Source organism: Sturnus vulgaris, chromosome 15 (genome assembly GCF_052056855.1).
Source record: "Sturnus vulgaris isolate bStuVul1 chromosome 15, bStuVul1.hap1, whole genome shotgun sequence".
Lineage (NCBI taxonomy): Eukaryota > Metazoa > Chordata > Aves > Passeriformes > Sturnidae > Sturnus > Sturnus vulgaris.
In genome coordinates, this window is record NC_142257.1 from 4649974 (window position 1) to 4677227 (window position 27254).

At 46.4% G+C, this 27254-nt stretch overlaps 2 protein-coding genes across 4 annotated transcripts in view; one reads left to right on the forward strand and one right to left on the reverse strand.

Annotated features, from left to right (window-relative positions):
- Nucleotides 1-5073: 5073 nt before the first annotated feature.
- Nucleotides 5074-27254, reverse strand: part of CYFIP2 (cytoplasmic FMR1 interacting protein 2) — a 51150-nt gene continuing 28969 nt past the window's right edge. For both annotated transcript variants that reach the window (XM_088173540.1, XM_014875935.2), the window contains exons 24-31: nucleotides 20246-20389; nucleotides 19303-19393; nucleotides 18524-18654; nucleotides 15365-15437; nucleotides 14757-14851; nucleotides 10745-10983; nucleotides 9796-9943; nucleotides 5074-9231 (exon numbers count right to left, since the gene is read on the reverse strand). In XM_088173540.1, coding sequence (XP_088029666.1) covers nucleotides 9064-9231; nucleotides 9796-9943; nucleotides 10745-10983; nucleotides 14757-14851; nucleotides 15365-15437; nucleotides 18524-18654; nucleotides 19303-19393; nucleotides 20246-20389 — 1089 coding nt within the window. In that variant the 3' untranslated portion in view covers nucleotides 5074-9063. The remainder of the gene's footprint in view (nucleotides 9232-9795; nucleotides 9944-10744; nucleotides 10984-14756; nucleotides 14852-15364; nucleotides 15438-18523; nucleotides 18655-19302; nucleotides 19394-20245; nucleotides 20390-27254) is intronic.
- FNDC9 (fibronectin type III domain containing 9) lies at nucleotides 24544-27236 on the forward strand. Of its 2 annotated transcripts, none has more exons than XM_088173541.1 (2): nucleotides 24544-24693; nucleotides 25752-27236. In XM_088173541.1, the coding sequence occupies exon 2, from the start codon at nucleotides 25759-25761 to the stop codon at nucleotides 26419-26421; it is 663 nt and encodes a 220-aa protein (XP_088029667.1). In that variant the 5' UTR covers nucleotides 24544-24693; nucleotides 25752-25758; the 3' UTR covers nucleotides 26422-27236. The 2 variants fall into 2 exon arrangements, with proteins under 2 accessions (XP_088029667.1, XP_014731427.2); XM_014875941.2 differs by having other exon boundaries at nucleotides 24559-24693; nucleotides 25610-27236.

The window sequence follows — 27254 nt, forward strand, 5'->3', positions numbered from 1 at the left end:
GGCCGGGCCAGCCCCTCGCTGGGCTGCGAGCGCTGCCAGCGAGCGGGAGAGCCTTGCCTGGTGCCCTGGGACAGCCCCCGCATCCCCGGACCTTGTCCCCATCCTCCCTGCCCTTGTCCCCATCCTCCCAATCCTTGTCCCTACCCTCCCATCCACTGTTCCCATCCTCCCAACCCGTATCTCCATGCCCCCAACTCTTGTCCCCATTCTCCCATCCCGTGTCCCCAGCCTTCCAACTCTTCTCTCCATCCTGCCAGCTCTTGTCCCCATCCTCCTAGCCCCTGTCTCCATTCTCCCTTATCCCTTATCCTCATCCTCCTAGCCCGTGTCCCCATCCTCCCAACTCTTATCCCCGTCCTCCCACTCCTTGTCCCCATCCTCCCAGCCCATGTCCCCATCCTCCCAGTCCTTGTCCCATCCCCGTCCCCGGTGGCATCTCCGTGGGTTCTCCCCCCTCGCACAGAGCCAGGCTCTGCCGCAGGGGTTTCCTTGTCCTCTGGATGGTGTTTTCCTTGCTGCAGAGGCTGGAGAAGGTGCTGGGGCAGCAGGAGGTGTGTGAGCCCAGGTGTGGGGTCAGGGGAGCCTGGTGTGCACTGAGGGGTTGTGCAAAACCAGGGGCTGAACACAGGAGTGGTGGAAATAGAAATTAAAGGTAAACGAGAGAAATGTTAGTGGCAATGTCAGGTTAATGGTTGGACTCGAGCTTAGAGGTACTTTCCAGCCTTTTGGGCTGAACAATATATGAAGGATATAAACAATATATGAAGGATATAAAGTTGTTAGGGAGCATCCAAAGAGGGCCACGAAGATTGAGAAGGGTCTGGAGGAGAAGCCATGTGAGGAGCAACTGAGGTCACTTGGTTTGTTCAGGCTGGAGAAGAGGAATCTCCATCAGCTCCCCCTCCCAGGGCAGCCAAAACCTCCCTTGCTGATTCTGGCACATCAGTTTTGCCTTCATCCCCACCCTCTCTGCCGACCTCCCTTGTTTTGCCTTCATCCTCATCCTCCTCTGCCTCACCTTTGTGAGGTGTATTTGTGCTCAGTTTTGGCTGTGTGTACACAGAAAGTTATTGCTGATAGAAAAGTCCTTTCATTGCCATTAGCCAGGTTCTGCTGTAGGTCAACAGAGATAAGTAAAACTAATAGTGAAACAAAAGCTTTGCTTCAGCAAGCCTACATTTATAGGTATAAAGGGTCCCTGTCATAAGGCAATATAAAGATATAAGATTTGCTGGATTTGAACATGTCTGAAAAATTGCCTTTTTTTTTTCCCCCATAAAATAAATTGCCTGTTACTACAGGAATTGCCCTTAGACCATCAGGCTGCAGCATTACTATCACTTCATGACTCCTTCATTCAGTCCCTGATCCTATCTCTGAGCAACTGTTTTCTCCAGCAAATGTAATGCTCAAGTGCTTTGTGAGTCATTTGATTTTAATCAAGTCTGTTCATCCATCACAGTCCTGTGGGTCACTGCCTGGGAGAGACTGTGCCAGCCAAATCCCACGTCCTCCCCTTTATTACAGGGCACTTGATAATCAATCCAAATCATGTGGCAGCAAGTTTTGAAGTAGGAAATGAAACATGTGCTAATTTATCAGTGTTCTGGGAGCAACTTCTGCTGCTGTTATTTATTATGCAACCAAAAGGGATGAGACCCCGGGCAAGAAAATGATGGTGGAATTTGGCCTCTCTTTAGTAAATTTACTGGCTGATGCTGGTTAGGATCTATTCATGCAATGTGTGAATACAGGGCTGGTTGTAGAAAACCCGTCTGATGGTGAAGTGAGACAAGTATTTGCTGTGTTTGCAGTGCTGACTGCCTGTGCTGGCTGGGAGAATTCGTGTCCCCTGTCCCCTCACAGATTGCTCTGCCTGTTCACTCTGGTGCTTGGGGCTCTCCCCTTTGCTGGACTTTTTCCAATACCCTGAGGTCTTGCTCATAGCTGGGGAGACCTAATTGTGGTGTGGTTGTTGGCAGTTAAACTGTGTCCAAAATAATTTCCAAGCTTTTTCAGATGAATGCTATTGACATCTGTGCTCACTGTGCACAAAGAGGTGTGAAGGAGGCAGCAAATTTTTATGGAAGAGATCCGAGGTTAGAATAATCCTTTTGGTCATGGTGTAGCTTCATGCATTACTGCCACAGCATGGTGCAGGCAAAAGAAAAAGGCACTTTGGGCCACATCTTTAGCTTCCCCTGTCAGCTTGATTTCCTAAAGGAAAAGGCTGATGTGACCACATACATGCGTTTCATCCCCAAAGATAAATTTGAGTCTGTGGGCCACTTCTGCCAGATTTGACAAGGGGTGAGACCTCCAAAAGAAGCCATTCTAAGTTCTGGGAAGAGAGACATGATGAGCAAAAGGTCCCCGAAAGGAGGGGACAGTGCAGCGTGAGCTGGCTCAATCAGGCACTGGGGAAGGAGCGTGCCTGGGTGACACGACTGAGGGAGAAGTTGCAGTCAGACTTTGAAATCAGCCATGGATAGAAGTGTGTCACGTATTTCCTTCTTCCTGGCACAGGGACTGCGGGGGGTGCAGTCTATAAAATCACGAAGTCACAGGAGTTGCATTTGATGGATTTAGCAAGGCTGTGTATGGCAATACGGGAGTGAAGAGCAGGTAGGGCTGGCCTGGAGCCTTCTGTGCTTAGTCAAGGGCAAGTTGAGACTGATAACAATAAAGCAGGGATGCAGCCAATGCCTCTTTTATTGCTTCATATCCTTATTTTAATGGGAAGGCTGTAATTAAGTGAATTTAGCTCCAAGCTATGACCTCACGGGGAGATACTCGCATCAGATGCTGCCTTAAAAATAACTCATCAGAAATCAGGGAGTCTTCCTCAGCAGCTCATCTTTTAACAATGCAGTTCCTCCTGAAATACTGGCTTCCAGGCCAAAACCTTGACTGGAATCCAGGGGGCAGAACAAGGCAGCTTTGCATGCAAATAACCTCTCCAGCAACATCAAAAGGCTGTTCTTTCCCTTGCTCTTGTCTGCTCATCTCTTCTGTTCTGGAAAAAGTGATGGAAAACTACTGAGTACCAATTGTCCACTGTTAAAAATAATGGTGGAAGTATCCTGCTAACAGGTGATGGAAACTTTTGCCTTTTGATGTCTGCTAGCGGTGGTTTCTGTGGAAAGTTTCTGAACAGCTTTGTAATATTCTGCTCTGGCTTTGTATCATTTTAGAGCTCCAAGGAGCTGTTTGGTGCTTCAAAGAGAGGCTGAACCCTTCTTCTGGCAAAGATTTTATAAGGTAGGGGTTAAGGGAATTGCATGGTGTTGGATGATTGCAGCACTACATGAAAGGATGCCCAAAGCTTGCAAGATTGAACTTTGATGTGCAGACAGCTTTTAATTCAGCCTATCTCGAGGTAACCGTGTGTGCAGTGGCTGTCATTTGGTGCCACCAGAGCTCAGACAGCACCAGCAGAGACAGTTCCCAAGCCTGCACACCTGTGGTGGGTCCCAGCCCTTGAAGTCCTGCCCTCCCCATGCCAGTGCAGGCACCTGTGGGTGTGGCTGAGCTGCTGAGTGATCCGGGTCATGGGGCCATAAAACACATCCCAGCTCCTGTCTCCCTGCCTTGGTAAATACTTTATCCAGGTCACTGTGGCCCCACAAAGCCACATGTCGGCAGAGCTGGGGTGGTGGGCTGGTGATGGGTGAAGTGACACGTAATCAGCAGATCGTTTGTTTGCAGACTTCTTATCTGGGGGCGTTTGCATCAGAACTCTAAATCCAGCAAAGCTACATGTGAAAGGCTCTCCTGACTTGCAGGTCACAGAAAGGGTAATTTTGTTAAGCTGTAGAAAGAATAAAATAGTAATGAATTGTTCTCTGTATCGGTTAAGCAACTTTCATCTGCAGATGTAAACATATTTAGGAGCATTAGGAAGAAGAAAGATGGGGGCCTGTACCTTTGATGCTGCTCCCTTAGGGTTGGCTGTTCAAAATTCAGAGCCTTGGACCCCGACACTCAAAGCAAGAATTGCTTCTGGCTCCAGTGAGACCATGTGAGCTCTCAGCACTTCACAGGGCTGGTGTGAGAGCTGAGGTGTCCATGGCAGCTAAAATTAGTTTAAAAAAGAAAAAGAAAAAAAGAAGGAAGGGAAAAAAAAAAAAAAAGGAGAAATCTTGATGGGAGAAAGGATAAAACCCAAACAACCCAAACCTACCCAATATCAGTGGCTGATGCAGGAAGAAAGTCCTGCCCTCCTCTCTGCCATTCCCTGTAGCAGAATCATGTTGAAATCAGTAAACATTGGGCAACTTTGAACAATCAAAGAGTCCTGCACAGCAGGATGTCACCCACAGAGCTGCAGCACAGCCTCAGACACATTGGAAAGATCAACAGAGCTGCCTGGTCACGGTGTAAAGTTCATTCCCAATTTGATGTGAAGAATCACTGCACTTCTGCTCCTCTTAAGCTAGGAAGCTGTTCCCATGAGGAAACCTTGGGATGTGAAAGGGAACACCAGTGACAGTGTTTGGGCTGGAGCTGATGGGCACAGGAGTCCAACTCCCATAGATCCATGCCAGTTGTTTCTCCACAATTCCTCAGCTCCCAGAAGATCTTTGTGCTTTGGTTCCCATCTCTTTTCTGCAGTCAACAACCATGGCTGCTCCTTGGGTGCTTTCAATACAAAACTAAGAATGGTCTCAAATGGAAATTTGGGAAAATAATAGCAAGGAGAATCTCCTGGATTAAAAAAAGACCCCTGTGGAGTTGACTAGGCTGCAGTAATGAGAGGAAATTAGCTCTTCAGTTTAGCTTTAGTTTTTTGCTATTAAAAATGATTATATGATTTTTCCTCCCCTGACCCCTTATACTAAAACAAGTTTTAAAATGAAAAATGTTGTGCAAGGAAGTTCCTCTCAAAAATCATTAACTTTTTGATAGGAAAATATGCCTGTTTTGGTGTTGGCCACAAAACCTCGTATTTTTCTCCTTTGGTTTTTACAAAAGCTTGACATTTTTATCAAATTAGCTTTTTTTTTTTGTGCAAGGTAAAATTGAAACCTCTCCCCAAATAACAGTTATCACAATGATGATGACACCACAAGATAAATTCTGCCCATTTCATGAATGAGCCCAATTTTTATTTCTCTTCATCACAAAAGTCATCCCACATTTGTTGTACACATTGTTGGTTGCTGTGTTACGGGACATATCACCAGGTATCAGATGCTTTACTCTTGCAGAAGCACTTCTAATGGAGATGGAAGCTTCTGTTGGCTGAATTTTAGAACAACAGCAAAAAATAATAATACAAAACAAAAATATCATCTTCAGCTGCATAGCAAATATGGATCAAAAATTTAACACTGTATCAGATCACAAGCGTAAATATACCTCACCATAAATAAAATTCATTGTACAAAATAACTCAAGCAGCTTTTCATACAAATATGGTACATTTGACAACAGTTTTTGAGAATATTTTCTTGGTTTTTTACACCTTCGATTCTTTTCTCTTTTGTTCTCCAATACACATGAACCTACTGGACTGGAGTAATGCAGGAGGAAAAGGACCAATGCTGTTCAATGCTACTAAGTGCTGTCAGAGTTTAAAAGGAAAACCACTGAAGTGCTGAGTTTGATCTAGTTTGCTTCCCCTTTCTATTGTAGCATTGCAAGTCAAGTGTAGCATCATCCCAGAAAAGCATGTGCACTGCCAACAGTCACATTTTATAATGGCAAGGCCAGAGGGAACATTAAAATAACCCAGTCTGACTTCATTCCTGACACAGGCCATCCTTTCTCCCCCCTGTAATTCCTGCATGGAGCCAACAGCTTTTCTGTGGAGGAGACATTCCAAGGGGTGGCTGGTGAGTGCTGGGGAGTTTGCAGACTACTTCAGCATAAGCAGGAAAATACAGGTAAAAAAGCAAGTCCATTGTCAGTGGACTTGGGAGGATTCAGATGGGGGTCAACATTTCCCTAAGAAAACACCATTAGAAATCTCCAGATTATAAAAGACTGAAAAATATAGGACTGAAGCACATCTGCAAGGCAGACTCCTAAACTTGGCAGAAAGTCTGCAAGTGTGGGGAATATTCCTGACCTCCTGGCAATCTGTTACTATTTAGCCCTACTCTTACAAATTTGCTCCCTATTTCCATTAACAATTATGACATTTAAGAAAGCACGTGAGGAAAAAAAAAAAATCAATTTTCATGGAATTGTTTGAAGACCTAAGCCTGGACCTCTCTCATACACAGACAAGGAGGGTGAGAAAACTGAAGCTAAGGAGTATCTTAATCCTTGAGATAATCAAAGGACAGTAACATCAAATCTCAGAAATTAAGACTGTGATTATTACTAGCTGGTACCTCATACTACTTTGAGCAACAAGGCAAAACACCTGCATACACTCTACAGTCAAAACACTTCACATTTTGTTCATGCACTTTTGACATTTTGCTCAAAACATTTAATCCCTTGGAATCTGGAGGGATTTTACATTTTTGCTAGCAAATCTGAGGGCAACAAATAGATTTCAACTACCTGTTCTTTCAAGTACAGCTTGGACAAGTACAACAACTTTTCAGTGCAACTGTGTTTTGTGGGGTTTCAGGGAATTATGGCAAAACAACGGGAAAAGAATGCAAAGAGATTTACAGATTATTAGACGAAGTATCTCACGACTCACTCCAGACCTAAGCTGATGAAAACAGAGATTTAAATTCACCTTACTATATCTCATTTTGTCTAGGTAGCTGAGACTGGGCCATTTGGTACAGTTCATCCTTTTGTAGCAACTTCTTGTTCATGCTGGTTTCCAAGAAGACTCCAGCATTCCACAGCTTGTCAGATGTAGCAGGACACTTAATTTAATTTGTGCTGTGCCTAGAGGTGGCTCTGAAAGCCAGACAGGGACTTGTGCCAACTTTTCAGCACGACTTTCATACCAAAATAACAAGCACTTACTATTTAGGTCAGGAAAAATAGGATCTTGATCGGATGTATCTTCCTCGCACCTTGCTTTCCACAAAAAATAAAGTGCTTGATTCTTCTCTTCCTTTTAAAAATATATTTCTCTAGATACCCTCACTCCAGTAGTGTAGAAGTGTTGGAACATGATGGAATGCCAGAACTGACATCCTTAGTGGAGGAGTAAGCAGAGAGCAAGCCCCAGGTGCTCTTCTGCTGCTCTTCCTCACAACATGGAGGAAAGAACTTGCCTTGCTGGGCTGGGTCCTTCTCTGCCACTCCAAGATTTCAGCCAGACTTCCTGAGATTTCATTTTACTTTCAGGTTATTGTGCTGCACAGTTTCCTCCCTGCAGCTGAAAATGTCTGTCTCAACAATTAAAGGAAACTCAAGGTGTGAAAATGTCCAGCACTTATCACATGTAGGGTATTTATTGATTATCTGGGGTATTTATTGATTATCAAGGGAGGTGATGAGAGTCTGGGAGCACAAAAAACACACCAAGATCTCCTCTTGCCAGCAGTAGTTTGCTGGCTGTTGTTTCCTAAGACAAAAACTCCAGCTGGGGTATTTCTACTAATTCATTATATGTTCCCTCTGAGAGAGTAAGTGCCCAGGCTCTGCCTTTTTAACATCTGTAACAGCATGCAGTTTACAAGGCATGATGAAATGCGTGGAATAAATATATATTATCACATCTGGACACAGCAATTTTTGCTGTGGCCAGGCTAGAGCTGAGGAAACACTGCCAGTGGTGAGGCTGGCATCATTTCCTCCTGGAGCACATGGTTTGATCTCCTTTCACATCAAGCACAAGCTTTTGTATCACTCCAATGACACTACTGAGGGGAAGCAGGTTAGACCAGGAGTTATGAAATCCTCCTTGAAGTTCCACCTGAATTTATTCTCAATATCCAGGTATCTTAGATTAGCTGAGTGGGAAAAGGAAACAGACTCCAGTGTTCTCTCTGAACTTGGAAAACTTTGGGGATTTTTTAAAGCTTATCCTATATTTTATCTTTTCTAAACAATCACATAATTTATAAGTGATGGGAAATTTCCTAAGCCTTGCTGGTAGTCACCATTCTCTGGAGAAAGGTATTTGTTTGCTGTGCCATTAGGAATTTGTCTAAACCAAGGGAAAACAGCATCCCAGAACACACAGATTGCACACCCTGGCTCTCACCCTTGGCTGAAGAACAAAGATCTTGTATGTTCAAGGTAACTACACCTGCATCCTGTCAGCACCAGTGATTATTTGCACCCAAATTAATATGTTTGAGAGCACATTCACAAGAATGCAGCCTCTTCTGTGGTCCACAGGAAATCTGGTTTAGTCCATGGGAGATGTGTCTTCAGGGGAGGACCTCTGCACTAAAATAAGTGGATGTCCCATAGCATGGAAAAAGCCAGGCTGTTTTCTCTTTCCCCAGCTCTCTGAAGTGCTGAGTTATCTGGTGACTGCATCATTGCTCTTCTCAAGCCCACATGCCAAAGCTCTCCCTACAGCTGCTGGAAAGGCCAAGGACACAGCAGAGAGCACAAAGCTCAGCCCAGTCTGGGTCAGGCATCCACCCACAACCATCCTGGCACGGCTCCTCTGCACCCAGCACTTGATCCTCAGGGCACTGCCATGGGTAACATCCCGCCTTCATCCCTTCTTCTTCCCCTCCGAGAGTGGATCAGGGCCTTGTCTTCAGCCCCTCCTGCTCCGTGGCTGGTGGCACATGTCAGGGGGTGTTGGTTTGTCCCGGTGGGAGCGGGTTCCTGGTGCCATGGGAGTGTGGAAACCTCCCACCTGAGGCTGCAGTATGGCTTCAGAGCGATGTGTGGACTGGGTGAATCACAGGGAAAAACTGGACCACTTCATGGAAGAAAAGCACATTTTGCCCACCCACCCCCACCCCCCTCAAGTCCAAAAGCTACGAGTAAAACGGATCACAGGGATGGTACAGAGGAACATGCACTCAAACAGGGCTGAGGGGAAGATGTGTCCTCCTGTGGAGAGGCAGACCCAGCCTCACTCCCTTGTCAGGCCTCACACCATCAAGTTCACCCCTCCCAGCTGGTTTGGGTTGAGTCCCTGCTCCCTTCCCAGCCCATGCAGGCTCCGTGTCCACACTAGCAGGTGGTGGCCAGTGACTGGTGGATGGGGGGCTGGAAGCAGCGCACGTGCTCCACCGTGGAACTGTCTGTTTCCACCGACTTCATGTACTTGTTCAGGATGGCAAAGATCTCGTTGTTCAGGATCTGGTACTTCCTGATCCTGTCGGCCATCTTCTTCAAGGGCTGGAGGGAGGGTGAGGGAGAGAAACAGCACATGAAGGGTCTTATGTCACCTGCCCAGCTAGGAGGTAGCAGAACCTGTGCCCTGCTGCTGCAAAGCTCTGCTAAGGCAAAGCAGCTCTAACACATGCTCCTGTTCCACTTAGCACCTCGCAGGGACTGGTGACTCGCTTCATTATTGGGTTTGATGACTCAAGACAGAGCATTAACAGGATCAGTGAGTGGTCCTAAGTTAACCATTCCAAAGTCTAGGCTCCCAACTGCTTATTGATAAAGCCACCGAAATCACAGGGTGGTTGCTGGAAATACAAGCTCCTCAAGTCCAGCTTCCCAACCACAGGAAGAAGGGAAAGGCTTTGGGAGAAAAAAGGTTTGATTTTCAAGCCAATTAAAACCTTGGCTTCTCTGCTGAGACTGCAGATGGAAACCTTACAGCAAGAGCATCCAGTAGGAATAAGATTAACACCAGGCTTTGTTGTAATTGATGAGTTTGGACAAAGCAGGATAAAAAAAAAAAGAAAGAGGTGTGCTGGCTTGGGTCCTTTGGGACCTCACCCTTCAACTTACCACGTTTTTTATGATTTCATCCTTCCCATCCTGCCTCTGCACCTTCAGCAGGTGGTAGCAGAAGTCAAAGAGGTCAAAGCGCCGCTGCTGCCCGAGGAGAACAATGATAGAGCAACCTGCCCAGTTCAGACCATCTCCAAAGCACTGCCTGGAGGGAGGGAGGAACAGGGTGATGGGTGGGGAGAGAGGACACGATAGAGTTAGGCAAGAGAAGTACCATGGCACCAGGAATTCCTAGGGAAATCGGGTTCAGTCCTGCTCCTAGAAATGAGTATACACCTAGAGAAAATGAACTCAGAAGGAGATAATACACAATTACACCCAGGCCAGGCTGTGAAGGGTAATCCACAGGGTAAGATGGGTGAGGACCTAGTGTTGGGTATTGGCCAATCTACCCACCAGGTAGGCAGGTGTTGGCCTGTCACCTTGGGCATGTCCCTTCACCCTCCTGCTCTCTCCTCAAGCTGTTCCGACACAAAGCTGAGCACAACAGAGCCATTTCACCAGGGACCCACATTCCTCCCCTTCCTCCAGAGGCTCTCACTGCACTGAGGGCATGCCAGGGGCTGGCTGGCTCTGTCAGCATGTGAACAGCAGTGACAGGAGCTGGCTGGGTATAGTAGGACACACAGCTGGTCTGTGGGTTAGAGAGGGTTAATGACTGAGATTTGTTTTGAGAAGTATTCTCTGACCAAGGCTGTTGGCCTGGAGACCAAGAAGGGAAGAGGAGAGAAGAAGTCAACCAGGAAAAAGAACTCCACAGCTGTGGAAAGTATTTTCAGAAGTGTTCTGGGAAGAACAGGGGCGTAGAGTTTTCCACCAGTGACTGCTATGTCGACTAACTGCGACCAATAATAAACCGCAAACCGTACAGAGGCTATAAAAGACGGTGTGAAATTGCAACAAAGGGGCTATGAGCCTCCTGTGACACGGTGGGGGGGACACTCACTCTGCCGTGAACTCGTTGGTGCCCACGGGGATGCAGTACACGAACTGCATGGCGCTCCAGAGCCGGTGGAACTCCACGCACTCGTCCACGTGCATGACGCCGTTGGTGGGGGGCGGCCCCCGCCAGATGGGGTCCTGCAGGTAACTCCGGATGCGCGTCAGGATCACCTCGAACATGGAGAGCCCGCAGCACAGCCGCTCCTTGGTCAGCAGGTCCCCCTCCCGGGCAATGGCGATTTGCTGAGGACAGGGACAGCCACAGGGACACGGGTGAGGATGAGAGCCACGCTGCCTGCTCGCTCCCCAGCGGTCCAGCCTTACCTCTGACGGCTGCTCCCGTGGCACTTCCCAGCAGAGAACACTCATCCCTCTGCTCTGCTCTGCTCTATTTCATCAGCCCCAGTATCTTTTGGAGTAACTATGTACGTCACCACACCAGAGCTGGAGGCAAAGCTCTGACCAGAAATACTGATCCTTAATTCTGCCAGCATACTGTTCTGCCCTGCTAGTGCTACTGAGAGTTTCCTTTCATGATTTTAATTTCGTGACTCATTTCATGGGTTTCATTTCATGATTTCTGCAGATTATGAAGATAAAACAGGACAGAACAGAGACATTTTCCTTCCCAGGACATCGCCATCATCTCTTCAAAATGCAGATAGCCTATGGCTTCCTTGATTTCTTTTGTAGTTAGGGTTAAAAAGCTCTGAGGAAGATGAGAAGCCGCTGCAAACTTGATACTGAAAAAGCTGTGGTTTGTAAGAAAGCCAAATAATTTTTTCCCAGATGTGGAAGCTCTCCAGGTGTGGATAATTTCTGTGACATCCCTGCTCAGATTCAGATGTAAAAATCTGGAATAGCTCCACTGGATAAAGTTATTTTGACTATTACACTAGAGGAAAATTAAAAGAGAATTAACTTCATTTCAGCCCCATTGCTCCCCAAGAGGACAAAAAAAAAAGTAAAAGGGGAATTTAGAACAAGCAAGCAGGGCCTTCCCCCAAGCTCACTGGGTGGTGCAAGCGTGGGGGTCTCTCACTGCCCTGACTCCTCTCAGCTGTCCCATTTCCTGCTGTTCCAGTGGCAGGGCTGACTTTTCTTTGCAGTGCTGCCAAGAATAACTCCTGCCATGGGAACTGAGCGCTGTCAGAGCCGTGCCCGTGGCCGTGGGAGGCTCTGGCTCTGCCATGCTCACCTCACTGAGGAGTGGCTGCACAGCAGAGCCTTTCAGCCCTCCCACCACTCTGGAACAGGCACACAGAGCAAGTGTGACATCGACTGAGACCATGCCTACCCCAGAGCAATTCCTGGAGCTTTAAGCAGTTTTTAAGCATTTGCTCCATTTCCAGTGGTCTCTGCAATGCCTGTAAAAATGTTGTCCCAGCTGGGACAAATGGCAGGCACATACACAGACATTAAGAACATGAATTATGCTTGGTTTACTTGGGTCATCTTCATCCCACTCTGAAAAATGCATGAATGTGCCTGCACATCCCCATTCCTGATTATCAATTTATGCTGGCAGTAACCTCAAGCATTTTTAGTTTGGCTGCTCTTGAAATTAGAAGCATTTCAATTCTTGCTTGTGCCACAATTTCAAGGAAGTTCTGGGGAGCTCAGCTCAATTAGTGTTCAACTAATAGCAAATATCAAGGGAATTGGTCTGGGATCCCTTGATCTGTTAAAAGCAGGAATGGTATCACTGGTTCCATGGCACACACCTGCATGTGTTTGCTTGGCAAGGAAAGGTTTATTTTATCCAGCTTTTTGGCTAAAGGCTGTACACTGTCCCCCTCCTCACCTGCTCCAAGCTCTTATGGGCACAGATCTGCACACACAGGTCTGTCGTGGCAAAATGAGCCATTTCAAATATAAATTAGGTGTTAGCATTACTGTTTGCTAAAACACAGTGATAAAAGGGATACTTTTGAGAACAAACTTCTCCAGTCATCTTAGTACACGATTTCTGAAGAAATCTTAATTTAGAAAGGGATGCATCTGGCTTTCAGTGTAGGTAGTGCCACTCAGTTATGCACATTCACAGACAGAATTTGGTTCTAAAATTCATCACAGTAAGACCAGTCTTTGATAGAGGACGACTATCCTAGAGTAGATATCTTAACATGGGCAAAGCAGCTGGGGAGCTGTTGGTCCTGTGTTCAGAGCTGCCTCACAGTCTGGGGTCCCACTGATTTCTAAGATCAGGAGAGGAAGGATGATCTCAAGGTGAACTGTGCTGACTCAAATTATTCCTTCTGTCTTCAGAAGCAAAGGCTCTGATTATTTCCAGGGAAGAAATCAGACTGATCAAGCACTTTTGAAAACCCCTGACAAAATACCTTTACAGTCAGCATTAAAAGGGAGAGGATTCCTTCCATGAACCACTTTGACCCCCCTGGTTCTTTATAAATGGTCCATAAAACAGCTGTTTCTGGATTTCCAATGCAAAGCAATTATTTACAACAATCATTAGCAGTTCTCCTGCCATTGCACAAATCCAGTTTTGATTTTCCAGTTTTTGAACCTCTTTTACACCCTGTTTACTGGTGAGCTTGCCATAATTCTACCCAAAACCTGCAAAAACCAATAGATCCCCCTATAACATGCATGGGGCCACCTTTTGGGAGAGGCATCGGGCAGGCAACTTCAGCTTAGATTCTGGACAATTGCTACAAGGCATTTACACATTCTGCAGGAAAAAATCCTGTATGGCCTGTGTCCAAAACTGCATTTCCAAAATGCATGTCCAAAACTGCGTAAAAGGAGCAAGCTTAGAAGCTATGGAGGCACCTATAGAAAGCAATTCTTGTGTTCATTTACATTTGAGCTAAAAAAAAAAAAATAAAAAAATCTGGTACCCAACTGTATCTGTGTGATGAATATGGGAACAGTTTACAGAAAAATAACTTTTTAGTGGGGCATGAAATATCTTTTGTTTTCATTGTAACTACAGCAGAGATAAGCAACGAGTGGACTCTAATAGCAGAATTCAATGATGATTTTGCATGGAAAGAAGGAGAGATAGAAAGACCAACACAAACACACAAAAACACAGAGGTGAATTCTTTTTCTCGAGTGTCTCCTTTTAAAGGAAGTGTCTACAGAGTGAGACAAGTCCTCAGTTATCCAGCCAATTTCTCTGTTTCAGATGATTTCCAACGATGCAAAGTTCAAAATGTCCTTGATCCATGACAAAAAACAGGAACAAATATCAACCACTTTCTGCCTGCCATAGATCTGTCACCTCCTACACCAGCTGAGTGTTTGTTCCATTCCCTCGTCAGTACATTACAGGAAAAGGGTGTTGATTCATTTGATACTTTGAAAGATTTTTATCCCATCCATCCCAAGTAAATGGGCACTTGAAGTTTGATTGTTACTATCAATTTTTGCCCATTACACTGATCAGTCTATGGAGAGATTTTAAACAGTACTGAGTTTCTGCACAAGAGATCTTTCCCAAGCTGAGACCCACGTCAAGAAGGTACTTAAATGGAGCCATAATTTCAAGCATGTGCTGAAGCTCTAAGCATGTGCTAGGAGGGAAACCATTCTCAGATGTACTCCTTGACAGGGATGAGCTTAAATGGACCACACTGCAGTCCTAAAATGGGGTCCCCAAAAGCGATGGCAATTGATTGTTATGACAGCCCTGCAATAATTCTCCTCAAACCACTCCGGCAATTCTCCATCTTTTTAGAGTGGAGAAGAAGAGGATTTTGGAGTTGTTCTGATTCACAACTGGCTTCTAGCACACTTGCCTTACAGCTCTCCTGACTGGAGGCAGCAACACATCTCTGGACCCACTCACAAATTTCCCTTAAGAGTGTTTGCTCGGGCAAGGATTCAGATTTGCTCGTCCAATTGATGTTTTGGGTGAAAAATCAATCAATCAATCAATCCAAAAAAAAAAAAAAAAAAAAAAAAAAAGGATCACTTTTCCCAAGGCCAAGCAGGCCACGTGGGGACTGCTACGAGTTTCCAACAGCCATCCCTTCCAATGCAATCCTTACCTGAGGAGTGCCCAGCCTCTCTATTAGGGGAACCAGGTGAAGTGGGGCATACTTGGCTTCGAGACGCTTCATGCGCACCTCCAAGCGTTCTCCTTCTGTCAAGCGAGCAGCAAACAGTGAAATGAGAGGAGGAAGTGGAGACCCGCGACTTTCCGCAGAGTTTGCTCAGAGCTGCCCCCCAGCAACCATCCGAGGAGACTGTGGGATCAGGGAGCCAAACCACAGCAATGAGGGGCCAGTGATGCACAGAAGGGAGGGATGGGCGGGTGCAGTCTCAGCAGCAGCTTTATCACACATGTCCAAAGCGTGTCCCTGTTAACCGAGCACTCCTGTTGAGATGGACATTTCATGCTGTCATTCTCCAAAGAGGCTGTGAAATGCCTTCCAAACCTTAAGGGAACCCCCAAACTGACTGAGGTTTCAGGTCACGACTGTGCTACAGGAAATGCACCCCTGGCTTTTGTTTGCACCTGACGTTTGGCTGTATCCACTGATCTCTATGGAGGGGGAAGCAGGGTCAGAGCTAATCCTCAGCAGAGATGGGAGAGAAAACAGCCTCTGGGCAGAGACCTCTGAGTCTGCCCACTGCTTCCCTCTCAGCTTCTTACCTTTGATGTAGACCCTGGGCAAAATATTTTGGAAGGGAGCAGCATGCAGCAAATCACAAACTTCTTCCTGGGACTGAGGCAGGAAGAAAGAAAGATAAAGTAAGTTAAAAAATACCTATGGGGGAGAGTGAATGGCTCAGGGGCCTGGGCAACACTACAACAGTTCACACCTACAGCACCTATTCAGATCCAACCCAGCTCAGTAGTAACTCCAGTGGTTTGAACCTAAATGACCTAAAACTGAAAGTAACACTTCAGCTTCAGTCAGGAAGTTTCTCTAACTTAAATAAGTTACTTCCTGCCTGTGCAAGGCCAGACCTTTATCGTGATTTTCTCTCCTACTTACTAGCCCTGAAATTAAGAGGGGATAAAGAATATGGAAGTTTCCATTTCATCTTACCCTGAATGAATTCCTGCAGCCTGTTCTTCAAGAGAGCACCCAGGTAGAAATTACCCTTTGGCTTAGCTATTTTAGGAAGTGTACACGAAAAACATACTGATATGTGGCTCTTCTGCAAATAGGCACATCACAACTGGTCTGAAATGATTTGGTTGTTGGTGTGGTGTTCTCAGCCAGGGCTACCAGAATCCCAGTGGTGCAGGCACCAGGAAGAATAAAACAGAAGTCCAGAGAGGAATAACACCATGAGATGCCACCTGAGGGGATGCATGCCAATGCACTTGAGAAAAAAATAATCCCAAACACAGATGCACAAGGAGGAGAAACCTAGAAATAGGCAGGTGGAGACTGAGGAGCGATGGCCAACAGTACATTGGACACGAGTCTGCAATGGGCAACAGCAGCGAGGAAACCAAAGCTGTTCAACACAGAGGCACCGTGTCACGACAAGGCATCAGCCTGCCCCTACACGAGGCTACTCCTAGGACATGCTTTCAGTTGTGAGCTCACTGGAGAGATGTAGACACACTGGGAAGCAGATCATGACAGCGCAGCAGGAGGTGCCCAGGATGGAATGACTGGGCTGGGCCTGCCTGGGATGCAGGGGTGGGCACCACCCTTCCAGCCAGCAGGACAGTGGAGCATGGAGCTGCAGGAGGCTGCACTGGCGCATGGATGCTGGGATGAGAGCAGGTTTGTGGGAGTGCAGTTTGTGACACAGTGCTGGAGGGACAGGAACAGTCTGGGGCCCCTCCACGGGCACAGAGGTGCTGATGCTAACGGAGTGGGCCTGTCACCTTGGTCATTTTGTTTGCAAAACACTGCTCATTCCTAGGTGAATGTTCTTCTACTGCTGTTTTCCTCTAATAAAGTGAGCGTTTTCAGCCATTTGCAGCCTGCATTCACCTCATATCTGTCCCAAAATTAGTTCATGTCATTAACAGACCTCTTCCCCAAGGCCCATCAGCCAAGAGCACAAACTCTGCTTAGAAATTTCATCCCAAGCAACCCCTCATTCCTCAAACTTAATCAATAAAAAGAGGGTAAAATGCAGCAGACTGGACATCTGCATCAGAGCCATTTTTGCCAGCAAATACCACCAGCCTTAGATCACTTAGACAGCTGTGAAGGTAATTGCAGTATAAAAGCAATTCCTCCTGCTGCACAAGAGCTCCATTAGAGGGAAAATCTTGTTCTGTGATGGCTCTGTGCATCTGACATCCTCCAGCAAGTGGGAACCAGTGCCCACTGCATGCAAAATGGCTTTGTATTCCGAGCCTATTACTGTGAGGAAAAACAGAGGATCCAAGGAGAGGCTTTGTCTGGCATAGAAAGTAGGCAGATGTGGACTTTGATGGGCAGCCTTCCTTAGAGGATCCCCAAATTCCCACCATCTTTATTTTCTGCTATTCTAAAATGCCAGTACACTGCTGATGTACAGCTCCTGGGACTGAAGGAACATTTCTGCATCGAAATGAAGGATTTCTAAAGAAACCACCATGTCCCTTGAGTGTCCCTTGAGATGTGACAGGAAAGGCAAATGCAGTACATCCAGCAGAAAACCCAACACTGAGAACAGCAGAAAGCATTGACAAAGCCACAAAGGGAACAGGAACTGCCAGAATATAGTTGGCAACTCTGGTCATTCTATAAAATTCTATAATAGCCAAGCTGCTGGGTGATACACACCTCCTGTTTTCTTCATCTTATCCAGCCACTGCTCACTGAATGTGTTTGATACATTATACCAAGAATTAAAAGTCTCTAGATCTGGAGTTAAAATGCAAAGGCAAAGGCAGAAATATCCACTTCGAGGACATGCAGAGACTTCTAGTTTTCTCTGTGCTCTATGGCCAGATAAAACTTGGAATCTTTGAACTTTCTTATGGCTTTGACCTGAACAAAACTTCTGGTTTTGCTTGGAAATCCTGTCTTATGCTAGGGAAGTAATTTTGAAATATTTCTGGAAAAACTGAAACAACCCTGCCCAAACCATGATGATACAGTATGCACATTTAATGTATAATTGTGTGGTTGAGCACTTCCCAGTTGGCTCTGGACCAAATTATGAGATAAATTCATTGCTTGGTAGATTTGTTATGTGAAAAACTAGAAGCTAAGAAGATGAGTGGCACTCAGCCACAGCCTTTGCCCCACACTAGCAAGGGCATCACATGAGCTGAGAGACTTGTGCACATGTAAAACTCCTGTGCAGGGGGCAATACCAAGTTGTTACTCCAGCCAAATATTCAGTGAAGATGTCACAGGACATGTATCATCATCAGATTTCCTTCCTGCTGGATTGCTTTATCCATTTCATCACTACAATCAATCAGGTTGTTTCCATTGCACTGGCACCCCAAAAGAGCAGAGGGATTAAATCTACTTCTCACTGTATATAAATATATATATATATAAAAAGTATTGATCCCTGCCCCAGAGAGCTTACAATCTAGAAATGAACTCCAGTTGGTTTTGTTCCTAAGCAGGACAGACAAGGGGCAGCTTTGGGTTCAAGAATGAAATCTGGATCCTCCAGCATTGAGATTCAGCCATCCCAGAGGTCTGACCAGTGCCAAGGCACACCATCCCCATGGACAAGCCCAAAGACTCCAATGACACAGCCCCAGAGGGACCCTGACAACAGGAGAAGCTGGAAGGTAACATTTCCCAAACTCTTCTGCTGAAGAACCCACTTGCACTTCTACTCTTGAGCTGGAAATTTCGGGTACGATGTTGGTGTGGGGGTTTTGCCTTACCAAAGCCTGCTCGATAAGGAGGCAGAAGAGAATGGCATTGCCCACTTCTCTGAGGCTCTGGAACACATCAGTCTTCAGCTCTGCATACTCAATGATGTCCTTCAGCTGATGGTGGAAAAACTCCAGGATTCCTTAAAAGAGAAGGAAGGACGGTCAGAAAGAGATTGGAATCACTTCCCAGTAATTTGGACAAAAAGATGATCAGTGTCTGGTATTTCCTTAATCACAAATCTCAGCTGCTAAATGGATACACAGAGACTGGCATTGGGAAGAACTAACATGCAGTGTCTTATCCTGCTTTCAGTAAGCCTTGGGAAATAGGGAGTAAGTCATATAAACTCCCTGGATTTCTTCATCAGAGGAGGAAAGAGTTCCAGACTTGATGGATGACTTGGTGCTGGCTCATGTACAGCAGCCACAGTTTCTGACTGCAGCCATGCTGCAAAAAAATTCTTCACCAGCTAAGTAGAGCATTTAAAAAAATACCAGTAAACTCACAAAAGCTTACAGAATCCTGAAAACATAAGAGAGGCTACCAGAAGACATTCCCTTATCAGTGATTTATGTGTTCAAAAGGAAATTTCCAGCAGGAGATTTCCTGGAAATGTTTCCTACACATGTTCCAGTGTCAACAGCAGAGCAGCTGAAAGTGTCCCAGCACACCTGGCTGCAAGTGGCACTGGCAGGTGAGGTGCCAGCCTGGATTAACCATGAGTGTGAGTAAATGTGCAGCAACACGAGGCTGAGCTCCTGCTCACGGATCCATGTGCAGCACCCACCTGGAGAGCCATATTCATGCCTTGGCAAGCGGCAGATCTTGGGCATTACTTCAATCAGAGTCTTCACATACTGCAGGATGGTGCCTTGGAGCTGTTGGAGACAAAGGGAGGTTAAACTGGAATGCCAGGTCTCCTGGCACTGGTTTTGAAAGAGGCTGGTTGTGGATGGGTCCACATCTGACAGCACAGGATGAAACTTCAGCTGGAGCCCGAGAAGAACTTGCTTAATTTGGATTTCACTCAAGTATGGAATTCATCCCAAGTGTATGGAGTCAGAGTGCTTTTACAGCTTCCTCCCAAAGAATAAATCCCAGCTGCATGGATTTTCAACTTCAAAATACAGCTTGCTGTGTTTGCATTGTTTGCAGCTGAAATCCAAAACAAGGCTCAGTCTTATATGCAGCTGGCTTGTGCTCCTAACCCAAAAAAGCATTTCACCAGAGCTGCCAAAAGACTCACTCCCTAGCACAGGAAATGCTCCTTCCACCTGAGGAATGATCACTGGATGCTCAAGAGTTTAATAAAGAATTTAAGTTCATGTACAGCAAGTTTCTGCAGATCTGATGTTTTGGATAAACATGGATTGGATTAGAGCAGAGCACACTGCTTAGTTTAAAACCCCTGCTGTCATTTGGAGCTACACACCTGCACCCTGTGGATACATTGTATGAGATAATGCACTAAATTCCATTCAGTCAACCGTAAAATCTTTGTGCTGAACGCTGTCTGATCCTGCTGGAATCACTCCATCATCCCACAGGAATCACTGGGATTCCTCACCAGTGAAAATCAAAGATCAGCCCATGGCTCCAAGTGCTCCAGTGGATCAAGAGACACGAGGGTGCCCGATGTGAACACCCCGATCCCAAAGCCCTGCCTGCCTGCACCTAGCCAGGCTCTGGGCTTTCTCCATCACCAGGAGATGATGATGGCTCAGAATTACCAGGCTCTTGACGATCTTCAGCAGCTCCTCCATGACCACAGCAATGCCTTGGTAGCCCAGGAGCCGACAGATGGTTTTGAAGTGAGGTGGCCCCACGAAATTGCGGTAGGAGCTGTAGATGTGGCTGTAGGCAATGTTGAGGGGCTGGGAAATTGGAAGCACAGTGACAGTCAGACAGGGCCATCAACCACACCTGTAATTCTCTTATCACAGTATTGTGTTCCATCACTACAAATCATTTTTAAGGAGGAGAAATAATGATACCAATGGCCATTCCCGCCTCTGCTTCTTGTAGGAGATTGCTTTTCTTCCTTTGTGCTCAGATATACTCTAACCTCAACTCTGTCATGGTTTTTCACAAGGTTTTATTATCCTCCTATGTAGCAACACCACTTTCATTTCCAAGGTAATTTACTCTCCCATACACTCCCTATCAAATATTTCAGTTCAGTGGCCCTTTGCCTCTTCAAAATCAAATTGTTCTCTGCTAAAATGAAAAGCTTTATATACATTTAAGCAGACAGATTTTTTCCCCCCTATGAGCACTTGCTTTAAATGAGGCTTATTAAGAAAAGCAGGAACTGAAGCAACTGAGTTTAAGGGCAGATGGAAAAGACACAGAAAAGATCTTTTTTGCATCCTGCAAAGCTTTACATCAGCCTCTACTTAACAGACCTCCCATAGGTCTGTGACAAGGGTAAGAATCTGACACTGGTCTAGGGAGAATGGTGCCCAGGACATTACCCTCAAAAATTCTTAGCAGCAGAGAACAGAAAGTGATTTCCAGGAATGTACTCTATCAGTGTCATCTTGGAAACATGGAAATTGCTGCAACGTTTCATCACTGGAACATTTACAGGATCCATTTGGTGTGAGGCAAAGAGAAGTAGGGGGAATTAATTCACTTGTGTGTTCTGCAGAGAAAAGGTACTGAGAATCAGATTTAGCTGAGACCCCACATGCCCAGGGAGGGCTCTGCAATGGAAGTGTTGGCATCACAGCTCAGCCCAGCTGAGGGGCTGCACTCTCCCACCATGACATCTCCACTTCAGCCTCAGTGACCAGCAAAAAAGCAATCCTGGAAAAGATCCTGGCATGTAGTGCCCCTTCCAGGACAACACAGATTGACCCCGGGCTCATGCTTACCTAAAGGTAAAGATAAAGAAACAAATGAGACTGAATCCCAAATGCCTCCCTGTGGATATTGCAGACTCCACTCTACAGGGATCCCCTTTCCTGCCACTAATGGAGCCAAGGGAGCAGTGGGATGAAAGCACTGGGGAGGTTTGGGTGAAAGGGAGCAAGGGCTGGAGTGGCAGAACAAAGCAAAATGCTGTCTTTGCTCCACCACTGCTGCAATAACCCCAGCTGGAGGCTCCCTTCATCCTCCATTCCTGACTCACTCCACAAGGTTTACTTTTAACACTTCATCTGAGCTGCTAATGGTTTACAAAGTCATTTGCTAAAAATTGGAAAAGTATTTTCTTTTGCTCTCAGCTATAGAATTTCACCAATGTACCGACCACGCTTTCACAGACTTGTAAGTAATTTTAATCAATTAATTGTCCCTCATTTTGTCACAGCCCTGCAGATCTGGTCCAGCAGGTTGTTACCTGCTCTAATTCCTAAGTGCTCTTTGAACCAGCAGAAATAAGGCACAGCCAGAAAGGCCCCTATTTTCTGTGAAATGTAATTTCACCTCTTGTTCCTGGTAGGTGCAAATAGCCCTGAAACACTATTAAGTGCAGAAAGACCACCTTGGAAGCTCATTCACAACAAGCAAGAACTTTCTTTCCCATCAAAACTTAAAAAAAAAAAAAAAAAAAAAGGGCCCTGAGTATGTGTCAGAGTTAAGAATTATTTAGGCAGACAGAAGCCTACTTTCAAAGCTCCTTGGATAACAGCTCTTAAGAGAATTGAGCACCCTGCTTAGGCTTCTGTGTGCATCCTCAGATAACCAAGTCTTTAAAAATCTGGTAGAGACAGACCCAAAGCCACTGGTTATGCACCCTGATACATTTGAAAAATTGCAATGTGTTTTTCTGAAAAGTGTTTCTGTTTAAACACCAGGTAATGCCCAACCTGGAACATCTGCCAAATGGCCAACACGACCATCCCAGAGGGAAGTCAGTGCTCCAGGGCCCCAGCCCAGCCATACTCCCCCAGCTTTTATTGCTGTAACTTTTGCAAGGCACTGTCCCAGCCTCAGGTGCCCCCAGAGAGTGCTGCAGGGTGATCCAAGTGTCCCAGAGAGGCTCCTTGCACCTTCCTTCCATGCCTCCCTGCAGGCTCTTTACCCTGTTATTGCCCCAGGTTTAGCACACTGGGGCTCATCCCAGCTTGGGGAAATAAAAAAATTCTTATTTCAGTGCGCTCATGAATCCACATCCATTTTTGGAGGCCCCTTTGCTATTCCATGGCCAGGGGATTCTGTCTGTGCATGTGCCTTGTTCCCCTGAAATGGGCTATCAGCACTGGTTCCAGTTGTGGTGCAGCTGGCCAGGTTTTTCCCACAGCAGGGCTGATATTTGGCTGTACAGATATCTGTATCTACAGACACAGATGCTGCACAGCCCCCAGTGAAATAAAGGGGCTGGAGAGCAGCTCCCAGCCAGCTTCTCCCTTGAGTGGGGGTCTCAGCAATTAGCCTGATTGGGAGAAGATACATTTTGGGATGTGCACTGGCTGCAGATGAGCAGGATGATTCACACCTGCCTGTCTGCAGGATGAGGGGGGCTCATGGAGCTCTCTGCAGAGCCATCAGTGCACTAACAGCAGGGTAGTGTCTAATAATAATGCTCTGCCAGCAATTAAAAATATAACTCCATTTAAGGGTGAGATACACAGCTTGGGGTAAAGACTGTAGGATGTAAAAAATGACACCAGTGGGTATTTTAAGACAAAGCAGCTGAAGGCACAAGCTGGCTGCACAGCACAGAACAGCACAGAACAGCACAGCACAGCTCACTCCCCCACACTGGGTGGCTGCTTCTGACCCCTCAGAGAACCAAAGCAAAAGCCTGACCCTGACATTTCCTGGGAGCAGCAGCTGCTGGAGACACTGGGGAGGTTTCCCCTATCCTTGGTTTGGGGCCAAATGAGCAGGTTTTGGGGATGGGAGGCTGGGATTTGCAGCATGGGACAGAGCCCACCCTGCATCCAGGTCTCAGGGACAGCCATCTGTGATTGTGACCATGTGGGCAAGGTCCCAGCATTGCTTTAGGAGCTCAGGAGATTACCAGCAATGTTCTGGAGAAGCTTTAGCAGCAAATGAAGCAAATCAAACCCCAGTTCTATTTCCACGTCTTTGACCTTGTTGTTGGCCATCACTCAGACCTGCCTGAGCTCACCTGAGGAAAGGCAGGGAGAGTTTTATCTGATAAAATTCAAGAGAGAGAGATAATAGATAGTACTGAGTGTTAGAGAATTCCCTTGGAAAAATGAAGAGCTAATGAAAGAGCAATATCCTGAGAGACAAAAAAAGAACTTGCACACAGCCCAAGACAAGCCAGGGCTCCCAGCCAACCTAATTTCAGTGCAACAGCTGAGTTTGTCTTAGAAAGTGGAATGAGTAACTCCAAACTCAGCATCAACATTTCTGGGAAAGTTCTTCTCGAGCACATTTTGGTGTTAGAGAGGAGCAAGCCACTTGTTCAGAGCCCCTCCCTACCCATCTGTCCCCTCCTGGCCATAGGCTGGACCTGCTCCCCTGAACACCACAGGCACTGGCTTTGCTCTCCCTCCTGCCCTCTCACCAGACTGACAGGAGACATCCCCAAGTTGTCTCTGAGTCAGAGGCATTCAAAGAAGAGCTGGTCTTAATCCCATGTAGTCCAGCAGGAGGTCAAAGTCTTTAAAAACCCAATTCCTACTCCCATCACAGAGTTTAGAAAATATTACAAGGCTACAGGAAATTGTAGCACCATCAGGGATCAAAATGTACTGTTTATGGCTCTAACTTATATCAGTGGTGTAAGTGTGCAAGGAATCACAGAATTAAAGACAAAGTCTCTGAGTCAATGTGTACCACAGGCCAGGATCCCAGATTTCACACCATGTGCCAATGTGTCTGTAACCCCAGAGCCTGCTGGGCCTCAGTGATGCTCTTGCTGGGGGACTGTGGATACAGGAAAAAAAAAACAAAAACAAATAAGCCAGCAAAAAATCCTACCTGGCTTGTTTTTTCCTGCCTTGGAGATGCACACTTCTCCCAGGCAGAAGCTTTCAGGGATAACATTCCCAAATCACTGGAAGATGCCTGCCCATCCTTTCCTATTGGTTGCCATGGTGAGAGATGACGGAGCCCAGCCGGGTATAAAAGGGGGAGTGCTTGGGGAAAGGATTCAGCAGAGGCAGGAGGGAGGTGAGTGCTGGCAAGGCACTGCCCGAGGCCACTCTGTCACCAGAGCCACCACCACGGGGCCACGGCAGACCTGACCTGGCTGGAGGTAAGTGCTGGCTCTGGGAGGGCACAGCAAGGGCACCTGCAGCCTCAGGTAAGAACAGACAGACAGTCATTAGGATGAGCTTATTCTTGAGTGAATTAAAGGAAAGTTAGTTATTGTTAGAGAGAAAGGAAAAAGGAACAAACCAGGAATAAACCAGCTCAGCTGAACAGAGGTGCTGCTCTGAGCACTTGCTGGCTGGGAGAGAGAACCCTGCAGCAAGGCTCAGAAAGCACTTTGGGGATCTAAAGGAGTGTTGGTCTCAAGTGATTTGTGGCTGTTGCTGAACAGCCAGACAGCTCAGAGAGTATTAAAAAACTACTGGGCATTGCACTATCAGGGATCATAATCTACTACTCACTGAGTCTGGCTCAAATCAGTTTAAATGTTTAAATTTGTTAGGCAGGCAGTGTCTTTTTTCTGTATTTGTTCTTATTATTCATATATTTGTGTTTCTCTAAAGGCACTGCTTTTATATTTCACCAACCTACAGACTTCACATTTAAGTTCCTGATATTGCAGTGTGAGATGCTGCAGGAACAGAAAGAGTTATACTTTATCAAGCAAGGAAGGTACAAAAAATGCAGTGACAACTTAAAACAGTGAATTAACCATTATGGAGCTTTCTAAATGGCATTGAGGCGTAAAATCAAAATATCTGTTGATTGGCAGCTTCACAAGACAAGCTGGAGCTAGATTAATGATCACTTTATGTTAATCACACTTGCAGTATCCTTTTTATTTTGTGGGAAATAAGCTAAAAAAGCTTCCGATATAGACAAGCAGTTAGAGAGATGTTTTAAAAAATAAAGCACAAGTAGCAAAAAGTATACCCTGTGCTCCAACTGGATGTTCTGGTTATGAAGCAGAGTGATATAGCAGTCTGGGCAACAGCAGGATTTGTCTTCTGTAATTACAGCATGTAATCTAAGTGAGCCAGGACAGTCTTGAGTCCAATCTAAGGCAGAGTAAAAGTCAGTGGAAAGACTCCACCGATGGCAGTGTCCTTTGAGCCTTGACACGGATCAGAAAGCTGAGCCTGTCCCTGCATCTGCTTCCAGGGGCAGGATGAACATCGAGGTGCACAACATCACTTACACCAGTGCCACGGTGTCCTGGGCCACGAGCAGCCCGTGCCCAGAGAACTACTACCACGTCATGTACCGCCCCAACTGGAACAGCGTCTTCGCCGGGTACCTGCGGCAGAACTTCCACCGCGAGGAGCGCGTCCCGCACCCGCTCAGCTCCCTGGTGCTGCACCGCCTCACTCCGTCCACCATCTACGTCCTCTGCATCACCTGCAAGAACTCCTACCCCTCCAGCAACCACTGCACCACCTTCCACACGCTGGACAAAATCCCCCTGGTTTTCGGCGGCTCCAAGCACGAGCCCACCACGTCCATGTGGATGGTGAGCAGCCTCCTGCTCCTCTGCTTCCTCGCCCTCCTGGCCTACGGCTGCCTGCAGTTCTGGTCTGCACGCTGCCACTGGGCTGCCAGGCTGAAGCACCCCGACAGCAGCCCTGAAGAAGTGGTGGAAGGAAGTGGCTCACCAGAGGAGCCACTGAGTGATGGACTGAGAGAGGAGCTCCTGGAAGTGCCCATGACCACTGTGCTAATGAGGAGCTCCAGTTCCGTGAAGGAGAGCCCGTATAACTCCCCTCACTGCTTTTTTTCCTATAAAAACAGCGATGATAAAAGGGCCATCTTGCCACAGCATGGCCTTCAATGAAAGAAAAAGAAAAAAAATCTTGCTTAGAGGTTTGGTTTGTCCTGCTCCTTCCCAGCTCCTGCCAAAAGGATTGTCTGTGTCCATGTGTGTCCATGGCAGCTGTCCGTCCCAGGGTAGAACATGAGGCATAGACATTGGTCACAGAGAGAAAGATTTTTGTAAAGTGACAAAAATACTCTCATTTGCTGATGTTTTTTAAAAAAGAAACCAAGTCAGCTCTCTGGAAACAGCCCAGCTTGGCAGACTGTAGTGCCATTAGCTCACGTGCATCAGTGTTGTAGGTTCACTTCAGAGTCATCAATCAATGTGCACAAGAAATAAACTCCACTCAAGTAGTTTCACACTTGAGTGCCCCTCCACTAGCATCACACCCCAAGTCCCTTGTATAAACAGCCTATATAAACAGTCATTGCAGCCTGAGAAAAAAGCTTTTCATCAGTATTAAGTAGTGCACACACAAGTATTTTAGTAATTCCCATTTTGAACAGAAAATGGGATTCCTGAAGTGGTACCTTTCTTGGGGAGCATCACTGCATCAGAGCACCAACTTGCTCACTTCCCTGAGTGAGCGTTTAGATGGACGTGACTCAGTCTCAGTGCCAACACCAAGCAAGAGCAGTGCTGGCATCCCTTAACATGGGCATTTTATGGAGAAGAATATGGAAAAACAACACCAACAGCACACTGAATCTGCTTCTTGCATGGCTGTTTGGCTGCACACAGCAATGTGACCCTGCTTATTTGCACCCACTGCTCTGTTAATGAACTAATCCTTGCATTTCTTTCTCTTCCTAAATAAATATTTCCAACATCCACCCCTGCTGGCTGCTGTG